This window comes from Danio rerio, chromosome 5 (assembly GCF_052040795.2).
Source record: "Danio rerio strain M-AB ecotype USA chromosome 5, GRCz13ab, whole genome shotgun sequence".
NCBI lineage: Eukaryota > Metazoa > Chordata > Actinopteri > Cypriniformes > Danionidae > Danio > Danio rerio.
In genome coordinates this window covers 9139403-9162920 of record NC_141025.1, presented here as the reverse complement: position 1 = coordinate 9162920, position 23518 = coordinate 9139403, and the positions used below count along the sequence as shown (strand labels likewise).

At 35.8% G+C, this 23518-nt stretch overlaps 1 protein-coding gene across 2 annotated transcripts in view; it reads left to right on the top strand.

Moving 5' to 3' along the window:
* Positions 1-23518, top strand: part of lifra (LIF receptor subunit alpha a) — a 72829-nt gene that overhangs the window by 31443 nt on the left and 17868 nt on the right. For both annotated transcript variants that reach the window (XR_015490182.1, NM_001014306.3), the window contains 6 exon segments: positions 7149-7436; positions 9434-9563; positions 11626-11759; positions 15412-15554; positions 20575-20728; positions 23127-23191. Coding sequence is in view for 1 of the 2 variants with exons in the window: in NM_001014306.3 (NP_001014328.3) it covers positions 7149-7436; positions 9434-9563; positions 11626-11759; positions 15412-15554; positions 20575-20728; positions 23127-23191 (914 nt within the window). In the remaining variant the exon portion in view is untranslated.

Here is a 23518-nt window from a genome sequence, read left to right as displayed (position 1 = left end):
CAGTCTGTTTTCAAAACCAACCCACAAACATACTTAGCACTTTGTGGTCTTTGTTTTGAGAGTTTATTTTAGGATCTAGAGCAGTTCAATCCAGCTTAAGCTGACTCTGCTGCGACAGTCAGAGGTTATTTGAGTTTTATTTGGTAATTCATGTACAAATATGATATTTAGCATCTAAATATGCTTTCATACAGATTTGTTACTGTGCAGTGTAACTATGATGAAAATTGCCTTTAAAAATAGATGTTCTTTGATTTATCTAATTATGTATGCATAGTTTTCTTTTCATGTGTGGAGTTGTTGTTTTGAAGGCTACACTTAAGCCTTAAAGGTAAGGGTGTTATCTTGCTGGATGTTGCTCTGTGGATGCACTTGATAAATGAAAGTAGTTCACTTTCACCAAACCTATATGACGTTGATGACACAAATGAAGATATTTTGGAAAATGAGACCTGGGGTCTGTTCTTTGTACCTCACTCAAATGATCTAAGATGATTTGGCAGATCCTGGATCTTTTAATCTTGATAACTGATCTCTTGCTAATTCCTTTAAACAAGTTTCCGAATCAGATTAAAATGTCTGGATGAACTGACCTGAGATCGCTGTTGTGAAGGACATATCTATCAATCCTCGAAATCATGATCAGCAATGCAACAATTGGCTGACAGCACAGAAGCATAATGACATCATCTGATTAATATTCAATCATCCATGTGAGCAAAATTACATCAAATTAGCACGGTTTTAACGGTTTGTTAAATATGACACGCAATAAATTTACACATTTGTTGTGAGCTGCAGGCTTTACACTTTCATGTGTCAAGAGTATTCATCATGTATTTCAAGCATATCAATGTATTTAGTTAATAATAATGGTAACACTTTATAATTAGGTTCAATAGTTAATGCATTTACTAACATGAACTAATCATGAACAACACATGTACAGCATTTATTAATCATCATTGAACATTTACTAATGCATTATTAACATCCAAGTTCATGCTTGTTAACATTAGTTAATGCACCATGAGTTAACATGAACTAACAATGAACTACTGTATTTTCATTAACTAACAGTAACTAACATAAACAAATACAGTAGTAAATTTATTGTTCATTGTTTGTTCATGTTAGTAAATTCATTAATTAACATTTACTAATGAACCTTATTGTAAAGTGTGACCATAATAATAATAATAATGCATTTTATTTAAAGGCGCCTTTCATGACACTCAAGGTCACCGTACAGGACAACATTTAGAGAAGATTTTCTTTATTATAATAGCCTACACCTATTAAATTTTTTTAAATCGCTGTTTGATATCAGTAAAGGTGTAAAACACCGGCATATTAGCAGTCAAAACACGTCCATGACTGTAAAAATAATTATCCTTTAAAAAAAAAAAAAAAAGTTGAATATTGTGCATGTACGTGTTTGTATCTAAAAATATCATATCAATACATTTTCTCTTTGAACCACCAGGTGGCAGCCTCTGTACTTTTATTTCGAAGTGCAGATTGCATAAGTTTAAAAAATATATTTTCTATTTTCCCAAGTGTATATAACTACTGTGAGAAATTTTCAGCATTTAGTATTATCTTTGCTTGAATTGACCCAATCTAATCCTGTTTACATTAAATGTACCTGCTCCCAAGCAGGTTTGAGCTACCAGAACCGTTGCTATCAATCAAGCCTTTATTTGTCACTACACTTTCGTATAGCGAAATTGGACCCCCAGACCATACACAAAACATCACAAACAACTTTTCAGGGGAGACAGATCTTAGGAGGTAGCATTTAGAAACGAAGAAAGATACATTTGGACAGTTAGGCTAAAAAACACCCCCTCAGCTTGCCCTTGATTAGGACAAAGTGAGAAAAGGGAGAAAAACAGCCCTATCTTAGCATAAGCACACCGGCAAGACACAACATAGACAGAGGGGATGGGAACAGGGGTAATGGAAAACAGTCCGTTGAGTGCGGGCAGGTGACAAGTCTAAGATGAGTTTTAAAGAACAAAACGATCCTGGATCGTGTTAAATCGTCAATATATAAATCCAGCTATTTAGGTAATCCACATACAAAGAACAGACCCTTGGTTGTGGAAGCTGCCGTGCATGGTGGTGTAAATTGACGTTTCAAAGAGATGTAAAGTAAATGAAATGCAGGTGGATAGGACATATGTGCGCATGCGCAGTACATGGACAAAAGCATTTTCAGTTGTTAGTTGGATGACCAATTTTTACTGAAAGAATTGAGAGCGATAGTGTGGACCCCTGCTGTATGCGTTATGTTTTGTCATGGTATGTTGCTGTACATGTTTATGTTTTAGTATAAATTAGCATGTTGCTAGTATGTTTATAGTAGGAATAAGCATGTTGCCAGTATGTTTATAGTATGAATTGGAATGTTGCCAGTATGTTTATAGTATGAATTAACATGTTGCCAGTATGTTTATAGTATGAATTGGCATGTTGCTAGTATGTTTATAGTAAGAATTAGCATGTTGCCAGTATGTTTATAGTATAAATTATCATGTTGCTAGTATGTTTATAGTATGAATTAGCATGTTGCCAGTATGTTTATAGTATGAATTGGCATGTTGCTAGTATGTTTATAGTATAAATTAACATGTTGCCAGTATGTTTATAGTATGAATTAACATGTTGCTAGTATGTTTATAGTATGAATTAGCATGTTGCCAGTATATTTATAGTATAAATTAACATGTTGCTAGTATGTTTATAGTAGGAACTAGATTATTAAAGTTCGTCAAGACAAACTTTAGGCTGGCTTGAGAAAGTCTGTTGGAAATAGTTTGTTTAATTTAAACAGTTTTAAAAAGTATGAAACGAAGATAGATAGATAGATAGATAGATAGATAGATAGATAGATAGATAGATAGATAGATAGATAGATAGATAGATAGATAGATAGATAGATAGATAGATAGATTAAAGTAGTTTATAGATAGATAGATAGATAGATAGATAGATAGATAGATAGATAGATAGATAGATAGATAGATAGATAGATAGATAGATAGATAGATAGATAGATAGATAGATAGATAGATAGATAGATAAAAGCAGTTTAAAAAAGGATAGATAGATAGATAGATAGATAGATAGATAGATAGATAGATAGATAGATAGATAGATAGATAGATAGATTAAAGCAGTTTGAAAAAGGATAGATAGATAGATAGATAGATAGATAGATAGATAGATAGATAGATAGATAGATAGATAGATAGATAGATAGATAGATAGATAGATAGATAGATAGATAGATAGATAGATAGATAGATAGATAGATAAAAGTAGTTTAAAAAAGGATAGATAGATAGATAGATAGATAGATAGATAGATAGATAGATAGATAGATAGATAGATAGATAGATAGATAGATAGATAGATAGATAGATAGATAGATAGATAAAAGCAGTTTATAGATAGATAGATAGATAGATAGATAGATAGATAGATAGATAGATAGATAGATAGATAGATAGATAGATAGATAGATAGATAGATAGATAGATAGATAGATAGATAGATAGATTAAAGCAGTTTATAGATAGATAGATAGGTAGATAGATAGATAGATAGATAGATAGATAGATAGATAGATAGATAGATAGATAGATAGATAGATAGATAGATAGATAGATAGATAGATAGATAGATAGATAGATTAAAGCAGTTTATAGATAGATAGATAGATAGATAGATAGATAGATAGATAGATAGATAGATAGATAGATAGATAGATAGATAGATAGATAGATAGATAGATAGATAGATAGATAGATAGATAGATTAAAGCAGTTTATAGATGATAGATAGATAGATAGATAGATAGATAGATAGATAGATAGATAGATAGATAGATAGATAGATAGATAGATAGATAGATAGATAGATAGATAGATAGATAGATAGATAAAAGTAGTTTAAAAAAGGATAGATAGATAGATAGATAGATAGATAGATAGATAGATAGATAGATAGATAGATAGATAGATAGATAGATAGATAGATAGATAGATAGATTAAAGCAGTTTATAAATGATAGATAGATAGATAGATAGATAGATAGATAGATAGATAGATAGATAGATAGATAGATAGATAGATAGATAGATAGATAGATAGATAGATTAAAGCAGTTTATAGATAGATAGATAGATAGATAGATAGATAGATAGATAGATAGATAGATAGATAGATAGATAGATAGATAGATAGATTAAAGCAGTTTATAGATAGATAGATAGATAGATAGATAGATAGATAGATAGATAGATAGATAGATAGATAGATAGATAGATAGATAGATAGATAGATAGATAGATAGATAGATAGATAGATAGATTAAAACAGTTCATAGATAGATAGATAGATAGATAGATAGATAGATAGATAGATAGATAGATAGATAGATAGATAGATAGATAAAAGCAGTTTGAAAAAGGATTGATAGATAGTTTTGAGGCCACAAAGTTAGATCTATTGTTAATTCAATGACAGTCTTTTGCAGTAAAAGTCTATGGGACAGTTGTTGCTAGGGTGCAGTATCTGGTAGTTAGGGTGTGGCTAGAAAGTTAAAAGCTCATCAGTTATTGGCAGTTTGGTAGTCTGAGTTAAATGAGCTCAGCCATTAGTCTGTATGACAGTCTGATGCAGAGTTATGAGCTCACAAAGTTTGATCCCATGTTAAGTCAATGAGAGTCTTTTGAATGGAAGTCTATGGGACAGTTTCTAGGGTCCAAAAGTGGTTGCTAGGGCGTGGCCAGAAAGTTAAAAGCTCAACAGTTATTGGCAGTTAGGTAGTCTGAGTTAAATGAGCCCAGTTAGAAGTCTGTGTGACAGTCTGATGCAGAGTTATGAGGTCACAAAGTTTGGTCCAATGTTAAGTCTATGGGATTTTTCCGATGGTCCCGGGACGTTTTTCGGAAAATCGAAAGTCGGATCAGTCGGAAAAGATATGGCATACCGAGTCAGAATAGTTTGGAGGTCTGGTGTGAGTTTGGTGGTCATAGCTCGAAAGCTCTAGGAGGAGATAGATTTTGAATTTTAGTCTCAGAAGAAGAAGAAGAAGAAGAACTAGATTATTAAAGTTCCTCGAGACAAACTTTAGGCTGGCTTGAGAAAGCTTTGATTTTTAAGTTTTAAAGCAATTTTAAGTTAAAAGTAGCTAAAAGTTTTAAAGCAGTTTAAAGTTTAAAGTAGTTTAAAGTTTTAAACCAGTTTAAAGTAGCTTAAAGTTTTAAAGCAGTTTTAAGTTTAAAGTGGTTTAAAGTCTTAAAGCAGTTTTAAGTTTGAAGTAGTTTAAAGTTTAGCATGATTCTAGCATTAATTAACATGTTGTTAGCTTGACTCTAGCATGAATTAGCATGTTACTACCATGAATTAGCATGTTATTAGCATGATTCTAGTATGCATTAGCATGTTACTAGCATGATTCTAGCATGAATTAGCATGTTACTAGCATGATTCTAGCATGAATTAGCATGATTCTAGCATGAATTAGCATGTTATTAGCATGATTCTAGCATGAATTAGCATGTTACTAGCATGATTCTAGCATGAATAAGCATGTTACTAGCATTTTGAATAGAAGTCTATGGGACAGTTTCTAGGGTCCAAAAGTGGTTGCTAGGGCGTGGCCAGAAAGTTAAAACCTCATCAGTTATTGGCAGTTAGGTAGTCTGAGTTAAATGAGCCCAGTTAGAAGTCTGTGTGACAGTCTGATGCAGAGTTATGAGGTCACAAAGTTTGGTCCAATGTTAAGTCTATGGGATTTTTCCGACGGTCCCGGGACGTTTTTCGGAAAATCGAAAGTCGGATCAGTCGGAAAAGATATGGCATACCGAGTCAGAATAGTTTGGAGGTCTGATGTGAGTTTGGTGGTCATAGCTCGAAAGCTCTAGGAGGAGATAGATTTTGAATTTTAGTCTCAGAAGAAGAAGAAGAATAATATATAAAAAAAATAATAAGTTTAAATAGGATTTCAGTAGTCTGGCTTGTTTCTCAAGCCAGCCTAATAATATATAAAAAAAAAATAAGTTTAAATAGGATTTCAGTAGTCTGGCTTGTTTCTCAAGCCAGCCTAATTAGCATGTTGCCAGTATGTTTATAGTATAAATTAGCATGTTGCTAGTATGTTTATAGTATGAATTAGCATGTTGCCAGTATGTTTATAGTATGAATTGGCATGTTGCCAGTATGTTAATAGTATAAATTAACATGTTGCTAGTATGTTTATAGTATGAATTGGCATGTTGCCAGTATGTTTATAGTATGAATTAACATGTTGCTAGTATGTTTATAGTATGAATTAGCATGTTGCCAGTATGTTTATAGTATGAATTGGCATGTTGCCAGTATGTTTATAGTATAAATTAGCATGTTGCTAGTATGTTTATAGTATGAATTAGCATGTTTCTATTATATTTAGTATATTGTTAATATGTGTTAGTCTGTTGTTAGTATGTCCAATGTAAAGTCAATGGCCGTTTTTTATAATAGAAGTCTATGGGACAGTTGCTAGGGTGCTGTAAGTGGTTACTATGGTATGGCTAGTAAGTTGTAAGGTCATCAATGATTGGCAGATTGGTAGTCTGAGTTAAATGAGCCCAAACTTATGTCTGTATGACAGTCTGGCGGAAAGTTATGAGGTAAGAAAGTTTGGTCCAGTGTTAAGTCAATGGGACTTTTCTGAATTTTCTGGGCCAGTTTTTAGAAAACCGCAAGTCGAATCAGTTGGAAAAGATATAGCAACTTAATTCAGTATAGTTTGGAGGTTTGAAGTTAGTTTGGTGGTTGTGGTATGAACCGTCTAGGAGGAGATGTGTTCTTAAAATAGTCTAAGAAGAAGGCGACGGAAGAAGCAGCAGTATCTCGGCTTTCTCAAGCCACCATAATAACTTTTCTTTTGTATTATTGTTTTATAAATAAAAGAAATGTATAACAGTATACATGTGTTAAGGCGAAAGCTTCAGCAATTTATCACAGCAGGATAATTTAATACCATCATAAGCCTGATGGTGACTAGTTATTCTGGAAGTAAACCAACCCTTTAAAGTTATTTATATAATTTATCAAACTCAGCATCTCACACCTCATCTTTGTGTCTGTAGGGTCAGATATTCCTGAGAGGTCCGGCCCTAATATGTATCCCCAGGATAAGGTGGTTCCAGTGGGCAGTAACATGACCTTCTGCTGTATTGTGAAGGAGAAGGACTCTTTTAAAAGTATCAAGTATGGCGATCGGGAAATGAGCGCCACACGTTTGAGCAGAAGAGCTTATGCCATTACAGTAAACAACCAACCGTCATCCAACACCACGGGCACAAACGTCTTCTGCATCGTCCAGAAGTTGACAGCAGTTGATGAGCTGATCACAGGAGCTGTGGTGTTTGTAGGCTGTGAGTGTAATATTATTATACTATACTATATTACTATTGCTTTTAATAAAAAATGCTGGAAGTCCAATATAGCAGACCTTACACGTTTGAAATAAATAAAGTTGATTTTCCAAGTCTCTCTATATGTGAATGGAGTCTTCCAGTTTAAACTTGTGTTTTATAAAAGTTTTACTTGTTTTTTTTAATTCTACTCAAATGTAAGAAAATGTAGATCTATTTCCTTCAGTATTAGACCTTATACCTTGCAAATGTTTTGCATTTCTCAATTCTGAGGAAAGAAGACAGAATTGTGGGTAGAAAAGTTAGACGTTCAGGTTTGTTTCTGACCGTTCTAACTATTATCCATCTATCCATCCATCCATCCATCCAACCCTCCATCAGCCTGTCTAACAATCATCCATTCATCTTTCAATCCATCTATTCTTTAAGCTTTCTGTCTATTTGTCATTAATTCATTGTTCTGCCTGTCCATCTATCCATTCAACCATCATTCTTACTGTCCATCATTTATCTAATGTCTAATATCTGTGTCTGTCTGTTTTCCATCCATCCATTCAATCATTCATCCATCCATGTCAATCCATTATCCATCTAATTTATTCTCTTTATCTGCCTGCTTGTTATTATGTCTGTCCATTTCATTCGATCTATTCATCCACTCACAATTCTGACTGTTTACTATATATTCATTCATCCATCCACAATTCTAACTTGTCTCCATTCTTCCATTCATCCTTTTTTCTCTGTAAGCATGTCTAACCATCCATCCATCCATCCATCCATCAATTTTTTCCTCCATCCTTTTATTTCTCTGTCAGCCTGTCTATGCATCCATCCATCCATCCATCCATCCATCCATCCTTCCATCTTTTTCTTTCTCTGTAAGCCTGTCTAACCATCATCCATTCATTAATTTATCCATTCATCCTTTTATTTATCTGTCAGCCTGTCTGTCCATCCATTCATCCATCCATCTATTCTTTTAGTCTCTAACCATCATCCATCCATCTATTCTTTCAATCTGTCTAACCACCACCATCCATCCATCTATTCTTTAAGTCTGTCTAACCATCCATCCATCCATCCATCCATCCATCCATCCAGTTTGTCTAATCATCATCAATTAATCCATCTATTCTTTCAGTCTGTCTAACCATCATCCATCCATCCATCCATCCATCCATCCGACTATTGTTTCAGTCTGATTTAGCCATCATCCATTCACCATCCATCCATCCATCCATCCATCCATCCATCCATCCATCCATCCATTCTTTCATTCTGTCTAATCATCCATCCATCCAATCTTTGTCTGTCTATTTATCATTGATTTGTTGTTCTGTCCATCCATCCATCCATCCATCCATCCATCCATCCATCCATCCATCCATCCATCCATCCATCCATAATTCTCTCTGTCCATCATTCATCTAATGCCTAATATCTGTCTGTCTGTTTGTTTTTCCATCCATCCATCCATCCTTCTGTCTATTTATCATTAAATTGTTGTTCTGTCCATTCATCCATCCATCCATAATTCTCTCTGTCCATCATTCATCTAATGCCTAATATCTGTGTCTGTCTGTTTGTTTTCCATCCACCCATCCATTCATCCATCCTTTTTTCTCTTTATCTGCCTGCCTGTTATTTTGTCTCTCTATCCATCCATCCATCCATCCATTCATCAACATCTATCTGTCCGTCTGTCTGTCTGTTTGTCCGTCAACATCCATTTATCCATCCATCCATCCATACTCTGTCTGTCCGTCCATCCATCCATCCATTCATCCATCCAGTTAAAAACAGTCAGAACTGTGAGAGAAAAGTCACAAAACAGGATTTCAGTCATGTTTACACAGGCACAAAAAGAAAATTAAGTAGTGCCAAACTGAGACTGTGAGCTCTATAAATTAAATCTTTGTCTGTGATTGACTGTGCTGCTGGATGATTGCTGTGCAGAGACTTTTAAGTGGCTTTGCTGTATGTAATTTCTGCAGATCCGCCAGGCGACAAGGAGCTGGTCTGCGAGACTCGGGATCTGGCATCCGCTAAGTGTTCTTGGAAGAAAGGCAGAGACATTCGCTTGAAAAAGAGGAACAGTCGCACCAACTACACCCTTAATGGAAGGCAAGAAAACACACTACACAAGAACCACTGACCACACACTGTACCATTTGGCATTCATGAACGTAACGTCCTTGGTACATAAAAAGATCACTAAACGGCAGACCACATTAAATGGGATGGAAAAGGATACTTGTGTCATGTATATTTTTACTAATCCAAGAATTCCAGCAGTATTCTAATGCATTTATCATGCAGTTTTTTGGGGGTTATATATAATGTTTCTAAAAGAAAAACATGTTCCCCAATGATGCAGTTGTGATTAAATTAAATAGTATTATTGATAAATAGTATTACAATTAAATCAAAATAAAAAAATCAAGTTTTTTTCTTAACTCATTAATAACTCAAATAATTAATAATATATTATAAATATAGGCGATGCGGTGGCGCAGTAGGTAGTGCTGTTGCCTCACTGCAAGAAGGTCGCTGGTTCAAGCCTCGGCTGGGTCAGTTTGCATTTCTGTGTGGAGTTTGCATGTTCTCCCCGCGTTCGAGTGGGTTTTTCCCGGGTGCTCCGTTTTTTTCCCCACAGTCCAAAGATATGCGTTACAGGTGAAATGGGTAGGCTAAATTGTCCGTAGTGTATAAGTGTGATAAAAGTGTGTATAAGTTTTGAAGTGTGTATAAGTGTAATTAAGGGACTAAGCCGAAAAGAAGAATGAATGAATGAAGGAATTATAAATATATTCTAATAATATTAATATTCTAATAGAATTAAAATAAGTATATTATTAGAGGATGATGGGCAATCAGCAAGCAGATATTTACAGTAATCCAGAGATGTTATAAAAACATGATCTAGCTTTTCTGCAGCTGAGATAGATGGCATGTTTCTTAGCTTAGCAATATATTTGAGATGAAAGAATGCTGTTTTAAAACGTTTAGATTCAAGCGGAAATTCACAGTAATCCAGTATAGAGGTCATAAAATCATGAACTAGCATTTCTGCAGCTGAAATAGGTGGCATGTTTTTTAGCTTAGCAATATATCTGAGGGCCTACTCACACTATGCCATCCGTACCATGCCCAGGCTCATTTCCCGTATCGTTTGAAAAGTGTGAGTACCCTGAATCGGGCTCAAGCACGGTTTACTTCACTTGGGTGCGGTACGTTTGTAGTGTGAGTGCAAAACGCGCCAAAGCCCGAAACTGAAAGCGAGACGTGACTTTTAAGGGGTTGTTTCATATGAATTTATTAACCATTCTTACTGTTCAGTGAACGCAAACTGCCGTAGCTTATTAAATACGCAAACCTCTCACTGCACGACAGCTGCGCACCTTCAGCAGACCTCCTCAATCCTGCAGCACGAGGGCTTTATGATTGTTTATGAGCGCTAAAAGTGGCGGATCTGTTCAGCAAAATATCTGACTGCATGTCACCGCATCCCTAAGGACTGTTTGGTGAAATATTTGACTGCATGTTACTGCATATCAAACCATTTGAAACGATATAACTAGAGAAATCTTCACTGTGCTGCTGAGTGACAGCACTTCTCACTGAACAGCACAGCAGCGATGACGCAAGCGTGCCCAGGCCCGATTGTGGTGTGAGTGCGGGCTGCGGGGGAGACGGGAGGGGGGACAAGCGTGCTTTGGCCTGGTTCGAGGCAACTGTACCTAGTGTGAGTACGGCCTAAGATGAAAAAAGGCTGCTTCAAACGTTTTGTTTCAAGCGGAAATTCACAGTAATCCAGTCTAGAGGTCATACAATTATGAGCTAGCATTTCTGCAGCTGAGATAGATGGCATGTTACTTAGCTTAGCAATATATCTGATATACAAGAAGGCAGTTTCAAACGTTTAGTTTCAAGCAGAAATTCACAGTAATCCAGTCTAGAGGTTATAAAATCATGAACTGGCATTTCTGCAGCTGAGATATATGCCAGATTTAAGAGTGTAACTATAAATTATTCAAGCATTTCTAAAAATTATGTTATATACTTTGTATGCAAATTTAATCATTTGATTAGTATTCTAATGTAATTATCACACTGTTTCTTGTGTAAATCAATAAGCATGTGTTTTGTTGTTTGTTTGTTTTTTAACGGATATTTCTGTCCACAGGGTCTGTGGTGAGGCTAATGAAGGGAAGAGCTGGGAGTGCAGCTCAGAGGTCTGGGAAAAAAACTGGACTCTGGTCGCTCGAAATCCTATTGGAACAATCCAGCTCACTGACTCTGCTCAAATTACTGACCGTGGTAAGTCGTACGCTATAGTAAAGTGTTGTGGTCAGCCCTACCAGTCGAAATTTGTGATTTTGAATGTTTTAATGCTTTTTGTTTTAAGGCTTTTTGCTTAACAAGTCTGTGTTTATTTGATCAAATTGTACAGTAAACCCTTTAAAAATTAAAAACAGTAAAATATTTTAAAAAGGATAAAAATTAGTATTTTTTTAAATAATGCAACAGAAAATGTTCCTTTACTCCTCATATTCAGAGTTGATATTTAGTATCATTACTTCAGATTTACATGATCATTCAAAAATACTTATATTCATTTGGTAATTTATTACGATACATTTTTATTGGTTCTCAATTTAGAGCGTTTCATATAATTATCAGTGTTGGAAAACAAAATTCTGCATTTCGTTTTGTGGAAGATGTACTAAAGTTTCTTTGAAAAAAAAAATAAAAAATTCAAACGACATCTAACGTCTACAGTAGGTGACATTTCAAAAGGACCATACAGTTACATATACAGTACCGTCCTATGAAGTATTGTGAAAAGGCAAAGCTGAAAATTGCATGTTGATGTTTTAGCTGACAAAGTCAATGTTTAACGTGCCACCTAGTGGTCAAAAACTGCAGACACCTTTATTACCACCATGGTGACGGCAAGCACAGCAGCAGATGGAACAAATTGAAGTGTTAACATCTGTATCACTGTTTTTTTTTTAGCATTAATAAATGTCTTTGATTTTACTCTTGAACAATCGGAATTGTCCTTTATGAATAAAGCTAAATGCATGTTTAATGGTAATTTTGAATGGCACTGTCTTACAGTTTCAACAAAAATATGAAGCAGGTCAATGGTTTTCAATAGTGATATTAATAATAAAGGTTTTGTGAGCAGCAGGTCCTCATGTTAGAATGATTTCTAAAGGATCATGTGACACTGAGAACAGAAGTAATGATGCTTAAAGAATAAATTTAGTGTTTAAGTACATTTAATTATCATTACTGTCTTATTAATACTACTACTACAACAACTAATTATTATTATTAGTAGTAGTGGTAGTTGTAGTAGTAGTTGTTGTAGTAGCTGTAGTTGTAGTAGTTGTAGTTATAATAGTAGTAGTAGTTGTGGTAACTGTAGTTGTTGTAGTAGTGGTAGTTGTAGTAGTAGTAGTTGTGGTAACTGTAGTTGTTGTAGTAGTGGTAGTTGAAGTAGCAGCAGTAGTAGTTGTAGTAGTTGTTGTAGTAGTAGTGTAGTAGTTGTTGTTGTAGAAGCATAGACTGTAAAATATATGGACGTAGTATCCGTGACGTCACCCATAGGTTTCTAAAGAGCGCAAAAGAAGCCACAAGTAGGCGCGGTCAACTGTCGCCATTTTGTTCGCGCGTCATCACACCCATGGCGGGATACCAAACAAGGGCAAAGAGGCGGAGAGTGAGCGGAGCTACACACGCTGCTGGCATTTAGCTTGGACCTGGTTCAGACACACTTTACTTTGGGGGAACACTTAATACTTTATCACCTGTGACTCGTTTGTATTCTGAACACTTGTGCTTGGTTTTATACTATATTAATAAAGTGTTTAGACTTTTAAAAACACTGCTGTAACACACTGAGCCACTAAACATTTTTCTTATGACGTTTTTCAACAGGAGGAAAACGCGAATTACTTCCAAACACTTCAGATAGAGTCTGTGTTAGTTAATGTAAGACTATTGATGAAATCCAGCATAACACTGTATGACAACGCTTCAGATGACTGTTCTAGCCCACAGCTAATCAATCTGACAGATTCTGGAGTGCATTACAGCTCTAAATATAAATATAAACGATAAATGATCTTAAATAAAACAAATACATGTATAGAGATGGTATATAAGTATATAACTTTACTCACATGGGAAACGGAGGCCACGTGAATGGTTTGTGAGCACAATTAAGTGCACTCAGCATGACATGCCATCTAATAATTGTAGGAAACAAGTCCAAAAGGCAGTTGACTGTGTAAAGCCACATAAAACAACACAGAAATACGATTAATATGCCGAGTTCAGTGGCTAATCTGCAGGATTCAGCTGAGGTGACGGGACGGCGACCAACGAGACCTAGCTGTCACTCAAGTGGCCACGCCCTTAATTATGCAAACTTAATATAACTTAATATAAAGGAAACGGATGAGTTATAAAAAAATTCACCCCCCTCACAGTTGTCATGAAGGGTAATATTAGCTGTATTAACCAAAATCTTTTTTGTACCAGGCTGTAAACACCTTTTTTTCTGCTGTAAAGTTGGCCATTCTAACAGTGGGCTCAATTGAAATTTGCTCTGTTTTGGAGCCAGGAGCAGCCAGGACTAGTGGAATTTCGGATGAATTGCAGTTTTAGTTACTTCCGTATTGGCTTCCTGAGGGAGAGCGGGAGGTTGACGCTTGTGTAGAAGTAGTAATTTTTGTAGTAGTAGTAATTGTAGTTGTTGTAGTTGTAATTGTAGTAGTAGTAGTTGTAGTAGTTATAATAGTAGTAGTAGTCATTTTAGTAGTAGTTGTTGTTGTAGTAGTTTTAGTAGTAGTAGTAATAGTTGTAGTAGTAGGTTTAGTAGTTGTAGTTGTTGTAATAGTAGTCGTAGAAATTGTAGTAATAGTTGCAGTTGTAGCAGTAGTAGTTGAAGTAGTAGTAGTTCCGGTAGTAGTAATTGTAGTAGTAGTAGTAGTAATTGTAGTAGTAGTAGTAGTAGTAGTAGTAGTAGTAGTAATAGAATAAAATAAAAATGTACAATGCAGAATAAAAAGACAATGTATTGGATGGTTGAGAAGCACTGCTGTTGACTACTGTATGCTATTTTAATGCCAGGCACACACTTTTCCCATAAAGCAGGGGTGTCCAAACTCGGTCCTGGAAGGCCGGTGTCCTGGAAAGTTTAGTTCCAACTCTAATCAAACACACCTGAACCAGCTAATCAAGCTCTTACTAGATATATTAGAAACTTCTTGGCAGGTGTGTTGAAGCAAGTTGGGGCTAAACTCAGCAGGACTCCGGCCCTCTAGGACAGAGTTTGGACACCCCATGGCTTAAGGCTATTTGGTGCGTATGTATGTGTCTGTCTCTGCCAGTCTCTGTTCCGGATTTATTTACGGAAATGTCTGTTATGTAGCTACAGTATCACAAGCAAAGTATCAAAATTCCACTGATTTCCTGAAAGAAACTTTGCATTTTGGGATAATCCCACACAGCTCTTTGATACAGAGGTGAACTCTGCTTTCTCTCAATGCAATGGATTGGGTAAACACAATATTTCTTCTTTCTTTTTTTTTTTTAAAAAAAGAGGAGAACAACACATCACTTCTTGAACTTACTCCGAATTGAGTGTGTATGGATGTTTCCCAGTTATGGGTTGCCGCTGAATAGGCATTTGCTGCGTAAAATATATGCTAGACAAGTTGTCGGTTCATTCCGCTGTGGTGACCCCAGATTAATAAAGGGACTAAGCCGAAAAGAAAATGAATGAATGAATAAATGCAGTCTTGGTGAGCAGAACAGGCTTCTTTAAAAGCATTAAACATAATCTTACTGGTCCCAATGCTTTTATCCAGTAGTGTATTTTCTTAAGTGAGTCTGAGCAAGTGTTTCCCAATATTCCCGTTCTCACGTTCTGCTGTTGTTTTTGTTTCTCATCCAGTGCATCTGCTGGCTCCAGTAAATGTGATGGCCGATCCAAAGGCCTGGAATGCCACACTGCGCTGGAACTGGACTGTGGAGGCGTATAAAAAACTGGAGATGATCTGCCAGATGAAGCTCATCAGTCGTCAGCTTTCCAGCACAGTGAGTTTCCATCAGCTTTCAGACTCCCAGAGCCCAGTTTGAAGTTCGTGCCCCACATGTACATGGGTATTTTTTATAAAAAGAGTTTCCCTCTCTGCAAAAACACACTGTGATGCATTTAAATGCTGTTCACACCAGATGCGGCACGTGCGAATGAAGCAAACAAATAGAAAAAGAACAGCAACAAAAGTTTTTTAATTTGCACAGAGTCGATGTCCTGTTTACAAGCACTTAAATCAATGAAAACTGATCAGCTTATGATTTTTAGTATAATAGAAAACGTGGACCTTTTAAAGAAAAAAGACTTTGATATTAATATTTTTTACTGGATACCTGGGCATATGGGTTTCATTGGAAACGAACGTGCAGATAAAGCAGCTAAGGAAGCCCTACAGTTGGAGATTACAGAATGTAAAATTCCTGTATCTGGTTTTAAATCTGTATAATACTGATAAATCACAAATGAAATGGGATGAATGTTGCAATAACAAATTGTATGAAGTGAATCCAGTTGTAAATGAAAGAAATAATTGTCATTTTGAAAATAGACATGACCAGGTGGTACTTACGAGATGTAGAATTAAACACTCAAGACTTTCATACACAAATTTATTGAAAGGGGAAGAAAAACCTACGTTTGAAGTCAAAATTATTAGCCCCCCTGAATTATTAGACCCCGTTTATTTTTTTCTAAATTTCTGTTTAACGGAGAGAAGTTTTTTTTCAACACATTTCTAAACATAATAGTTTTAATAACTCATTTATAATAACTGATTTGTTTTACCTTTGCCATGATGACAGTACATAATATTTTACTTAATATTTTTCAAGACACTTCTATACAGCTTAAAGTGACATTTAAAGGCTTAACTAGGTTAATTAGGTTAACTAGGCAGGTTAGGGTAATTAGGCAAGTTATTGGATAACGATGGTTTGTTCTGTAGACAATCGAAAAAAAAAATGCTTAAAGGGGCTAATAAATTTGTCCTTCAAATGGCTTTAAAAAATTAAAAACTGCTTTTATTCTAGCCGAAATAAAACAAATAAGACTTTCTCCAGAAGACAAAACATTATCAGACATATGGTGAAAATGTCCTTTCTCTGTTAAACATCATTTGGGAAAAATTAAAAAAAGCAAAAAAAATTCAAAGGGGGGAATAATTCTGACTTAATCTGTATTTGTGAGTTGTGTAAGAATATTTTGACAATAAAATATATTTTAATATAATGTGTATTTTTAAATGATATTAGAGAACATTTTTATTATTTTAAGTGAAATGTTTGAAAAGGTGCCTTCTGGAGCAATTTTAGAATATTTATCTTTAATCAAACTAAAAGACTGTGAGTTCTATTTTGACGGTCCAAGCGCAAAACGCAGGGCGCAAACACTTTCAGGGCGTGTCAGAACGCATTTTTGCTAATTTACGGACGGGAAAATCCGCTTTGCGCCATGGCGCATAGGCTAAAAGGGTTGAGTTTATTTTGTTAATGAGTTATAGGTGTGTTTTGAGAATAAACCAATTAGAGTCTCATCTCCCATTCCCTTTAAGAGCCAGCTGCGTCGCGCCAAGAGCGCATTCGCTATTTACAGGACGCAAAGTAAGTGTAAGTGGAAAAAGTGAGCATTTCACAAGCAAACAGTTGACAGTTTTTTAACAGAAAACTGTTAAACAGAGCATCTACTGCGTGAGAATGAGAGATAATGGAACTACTTTCACATTCGCTCTTGGATACAGATACCTTTATGCACAGACATCAATTAGTCTATAAATAATTAATTTCGTTTGTTAAGCGCAAATATTTGTTTCAAAACTATTTCTAAATTCAGTTCTAATTTCTAGCAAACGAATAAATAAACAATAATAACCAAGTGTGGTCAAAATACTGAGTTATTTCCAAATACACCTGCCATGCCCCATATATATGTGGATATAAATATAAATGTGGATATAATAAATAATACTGCTAATAATAATAACATTATACAAAAGCAAGTTGTTATGAATGAACTGAAAAAGCCTCCCAAGATGAAGACATAAAAGCAGTGATTTTTCATGTTATGTAGGCTAGAAAATATGTTTTGTAATATTTTAATCCTTTATATTTATATACTATATCTATTCTTATTATATCCTATATATATCCTTAATATTTACATTTTTTTCATATGTAAAGATATTTGCCTATTGCTCTCTTGTGCGTATTAAGCAGTGCGTAAGCGAGGCACAAATCTGCGCTGGAGTTTAGACCGGGTTAGTTTTGGTCTAATGAAAAATCTATTTTAGTTTCTCAAAATAGCGACGCGCTAGCGGTCGCCTCAGAACGCCTCCCTTTTTAGAGGAGAACACCTATGGGCGCACAAATGAGCGCTAATGCATTTGCTATTTAAACAGCGTAGCGCAACGCCTCAAAACGACTCTTGCGCCAAGCTGAAACTACCAAAAGACTACTGCGCCACGCATTGCGCCACACTGCGCCGGGTGTATGATAGGGCCCTGTATATGACTGTTTTCAGTGTTGTTGCTACTTGTATGTTTTTTTATTTATTTAATTTTTTACAATGTATGTTTGTTAAGAAGCTGATATGATAATATATTGTATATTTATTATATGTTTTTGCCATGAATATAGCCAATGCTGCTGATATGGCATCAGAACCTAAATAAAGTAAAGTGCGAATGAAGCGAATAAACTCAAAATATTCACGCGTCTATTTATGCGCGAATAGCTCTTTTTTTCGCATTGTAAATAGATGCGTGAATATTGTGAGTTTATTCGCTTCATTTATGCGAAAAATTCGCTTCACAATAGAAGAGGATTTGCATCATGGGCAGGGCTTCTGTCTGTCTGGTGACTGTAGCTTCGTTGCTGAATGGCTAAAATGGATTTTATTGAGAGATTAGCTGTGTTTATGTGCTTTAGGAAAGCTGAAAAAAGGCGAAATGTGCGTCAAATGCTTAATGCTGCGTTAACAAAAGATGCGGATGAAGCGTCAAGCATGAGTGAGGTGAATGAGGTGGTGCGAATGATGCAGCGCAAGTTGAGTATTTTGCGCGTTTGATGCGCTTAACTCGCGTATCGCATGTTTAGCGCAAATCGCTTGAGTTAGAACATCTGAACTTCAGCAGATATTTGCACCACGTTAACCAATCACGAGCTTGCTTTTGTAGGGGCGTGATTATGACATGTCTGTTGATGGTTTCCCAAAGGGGGAAATCCTCTTGCTAACCCCGGATAACAGCTTATCAAACTAGGCTCGGCTCATTCTGAAGCACCCCTGAAAGCTTTCATCATCCAAGTATAGTTTCTGGTGAAGTTGATAAACTCACAGAGCTGGGTGCACCTCAGAAAGAATTTAGTGGACTCAGACATGGCGCCCAACGAATCTACGTTGTTTTTCAGCCTTCCTAAAGCACTTAAACACAGCTACTCTCTCAATAAATTCCATGTTAGCCATTTACCAACAAAGCTAGAGTCACCGGGCAGGCAGAAGCCCTGCCCATGATGCAAAGCCACGTCTATTGTGAAGTGAGTCTATTTTACGTGCGAATGAAATGAATTTGACGTGCGAATGAAGCAAGTAAATTCAAAATGTTGACGCATTTTTTTATGAGCAAATAGCGTGATTTATTCGTCTAGTTTATGCTGCGTGTGGTGTGAACACTCACTGGTGTGTCAACTCACTCCATTTCATTCGTGTGAATCGCGCTGCATGCTTTCTATTCGCGTCTTTACATTGGCTTAACATGTAAATCATCAATGTGAAGCATTAAATGCTTCATCCGCGTCTGGTGTGAACGCACCATCAGAGCACCCTGAATCAACAGGTGACAATGACAACTTTTTATGGTAAGTTCACACCAAAAATGCGGATTTAAGTATTTGTACGGGCACATTGTATACAAGTCAATTTAAATGTGAGGACAGAGGGGGATTACTGTCCCAATTTTTTGTATGTCATCTATGAATTCTTATTCTTAATGTGCCTGATAATATTTTTTGGCATTTAAACTTTAACTACTCTAATACTTAATTACATTTTAGTCGGTGTCTTCTCTAAATCAAAGTAAAAATGTACAATAGATAAAAATGTGTGAAAAACTAATAAAGCTTTGTTACGATTTAAACTATTACCAAATCCACCTTCCCAATGATGTTTTGTAACGGTTGTACATTTATCAATAATCAGTTTGTCTTTTAACAAATTGTATATTTGACTAGGTGGTGACCTATAGAATACTGTTTCCGGGTTCATTTGAATTAAGAAAATATTTGATTATGACTTTTCAGCCCACGACCCCCAAAATAACAATGCCAGTGACTCGCGACCCCCAATATCATCTGAGGTGGTTATAAATACAGAAACTTTGCATGCAATGACGCAGACACATCAATTAAATTTGTGTCAGTGCTTTAAATGTGCCAGAAAGTATAACCTGATGTTATAAAATCAAAATGCATCTGACGCTATTGCTGCCTTTAATATAATGTAATTACCCCAGGGGTCGCAATCCAATAGAACTAGTAACTATAAGCTACTATAGTAACTATATAGTATATAGTAACTATAAACGACTATTTTTATTTTCAATATAGTTATGGATAAAATAAGTTAATTCTTATGGTTTAATAAAAATAAATAGATTTTTGGAAATCACCAGGCGACCCCCCTTCATTGCCCCGCGACCCCTCGGGGGGTCCCGACCCCCACTTTGAGAACCACTGGTGTTGACAACAGTCTGTAGACTTGCTGCATCACAGACACCGATATTTTAACTGTTAAAATTTTTTTTATCACTTTCTGGTTATCGGATATTAGGCATGGACATACATATTGCAGTTGTGTTTTTTTAAAGTATCTTTTGAAAGCTTTACCATATGGTTTGATAGAGCGCTTAGACTGGGAAGCCGTTTTGCATGACGTCACACTTAACAGGCGGATAGGAAAGTGTTAATATTTTTTTTTTCATGCTTTCTGGTTTTACAGTGATTGAGCTGATGTTAGTTTCTCTGTTTTCAGCGTAACTACAGTGGCACAGGTTTATCTTCTGTCGTGCTGGAGGATTTGTGGCCTGATGTGGACTACACTGTGACTGTACGCTGCGCCTCTAAACAAAGTTTCTGGAAATGGGGAGATGAGAGCGCCCCCTGCAGGATACGCACCAAAATGGACTGTGAGTGCTTAAAAAAATTACAGAAAATTAAATGAATCAATTTGATTTGTCTGCTATTTTAATGGCTCATGACATTTTGACCGAGTACTTATTGACCTTATTCTAAAATGCGGAAGTGCGCCTGTTTTTGCGATTAACTTCCGATTCAGTCGCCTATGGGAGAAATGACTAGGAATAATAAACGGCAGAAAACGGTCAAACTACTTGCTCTACAAACAAATGTTTGCAGGACTATACAGACCAAGTAGAAGAATATAATAAGAAAACATCAGTTTGCAACATCAAACAGCAAAACGAGCTGTTTTTAATGTCTAATAATGAATCGTAGTGAATGAGACCGGAACAGAATACCAACTGACCCGGCCGGGACTCGAACTAGCGACTTTCTTGCTGTGAGGCGACAGTGCTAACCACAGAGACACCGTGTCGCCCCTGGCACAAAACTGTCAAAAAATAAATAAATAAACCCATTAAAAACCAGAACGTGACAGACAAGCAGATACATACAAATAACATACCTTTAAATGTCGGGACTTGAGTATTCCAGATAACAGTGTACAATGTGCATGCGTGCGTGCGTGCGTGTGTGTGTGTGTGTGTGTGTGATACTAATACTTGAGATACTGAAACTGATACTTTTTTAAGGATTCTTTGATTACTAGAAAGTTTAAACATTTTGTTAATCAAAGTCCTAAAAAACGAATATTTTCACAAAAATAATTTTTTACTTTATTAATAATAACTTACTATAACTTACCACTCACCGGCCACTTTATTAGGTACACCTGTCCAACTGCTCATTAACGCAAATCTCTAATCAGTCAATCACATGGCAGCAACTCAATGCATTTAGACATGTAGACATGGTCAAGATGATCTGCTGCAGTTCAAACTGAACATCAGAATGGGGAAGAAAGGGGGTTTAAGTGACTTTGAACATGGTATGGTTGTTGGTGCCAGACAGGCTAGTCTGGGTATTTCAGAAACTGCTGATCTACTGGGATTTTCAAGCTCAACCATCTCTAAGGTTTACAGAGAATGGTCAGAAAAAGAGGAAATATCCAGTGAGCGGCAGTTCTGTGGGCGCAAATGCATTGTTGATGCCAGAGGTCAGAGGAGAATGGCCAGACTGGTTCCAGCTGATAGAAAGGCGGCAGTAACCCAAATAACCACTTGTTGCAACAGAGGTCTGCAGGAGAGCATCTCTGAACACACAACACGTCCAACCTTGAGGCTGATGGGCTACAGCAGCAAAAGACCAGACTAGGTGCCACTCCTTTCAGCTATGAGTTCACTGTACTCAAATGGCCTCCACAGTCACCAGAACTCAATCCAATAGAGCACCTTTGGGATGTTGCGGAACGGGAGAATTGCATCATCTTTTTTTTTTATGTAACAGGGACAATGCTCATTAATAAACAGTAAAACTGTAAATAAGCCAGAGTTAGCCACAAGGGCTAATTTTCATCTGTTGCCCCCAGCCAGATTTTAAAATAAAAAAACACATCATCACACATACAAAAACAGTAAAGTTACATATGACAAAGGGGTAGATGCATGTAATAAGAATTTCTTAAAATGTTAGACAAAATAATTAAACATGATTACAAACTCGATTTGCTTTTAGCCATTTCTTTAACTTGCATTTAAATGTTGAATAATTTGTAACACCCCTTAAGTCAATCAGAAGTGTGTTCCAATAATGACTGACTCTAACTGAGAAGACTGATCGTGCAAAAGTTGTACGTCTGAACTGCACAGCACAGTCTCCCCTGGTAACAGATCGTGTTGCTTGACCGTTATTGTTCTTGTGTGTCACAAACTCAAATAATGGAGGTGGAACATATCCATTTAAAATTTTAAAAATCATACAAGTATCAGCCTAATATAATACACGTTTTTGTATTAGATTACAGTGATGATACCTAATAGACTTCTGATCAAATACTTTAAGTGCCTGTTTATAAAGTCATTCAACTGATTTTAAAACTAGCGTGTTACCAACTAGTAAGACAATATGTAATATGAGAAAAAAAAACTATCTACGCACCTGTGTGATACTATCATGTCAATATGGACCAAAATCTCTGAGGAATATTTCCAGTACGAAGGATTAAGGCAGTTCTGAAGGCAAAAGGGGGTCTGACCCGGTACTAGTTGGTGTACCTAATATAAAGTAGCCAGTGAGTTTATAATAATAGATCATTATTGAGCACTAAATCATCCTATTAGGATGATTTGAGAAGGATCACGTTTTACTGAAGACTGAATCACACCATTTAATGACAATTGATTACATGCTCAAATAGAAAGGTTATTTTAGTTATTAATATTCCACTTGATCAAATACATGAAAATGAAATCAATTTCAGATAATTATATATTTTTTTTATTGCAGTTCCCGATGCTCCTGATGTGTGGATCTGGATGGACAGCAGTAACACAGGACGTGTGTTTTGGAAAGTAGGTACTATTAACAAACATTAATAATGGATCCTTTTTACAAGACTGTTATGACAAGTTTAACGGTCATCATAAGTTTTTAATAGTAAGACTTTTTAAAAACGTACATACATTTATATGTGTTTATGCATGTAATATATAATTTTTTTCATCAAATTATGAAATAAAAAAGAATTACGGCTTATGTGAGGTGTTTCTAATGCAGTGTCTATGGAGGTGGAACAGTAAATTTTGTGGTTATTCTCTCTTCTGGCTGCCGTTATCAGTCTCACACTATTTTTGTCCTTTTTTTTTTGATCATGGAGTTTTTCCTTTATTATTTCATCA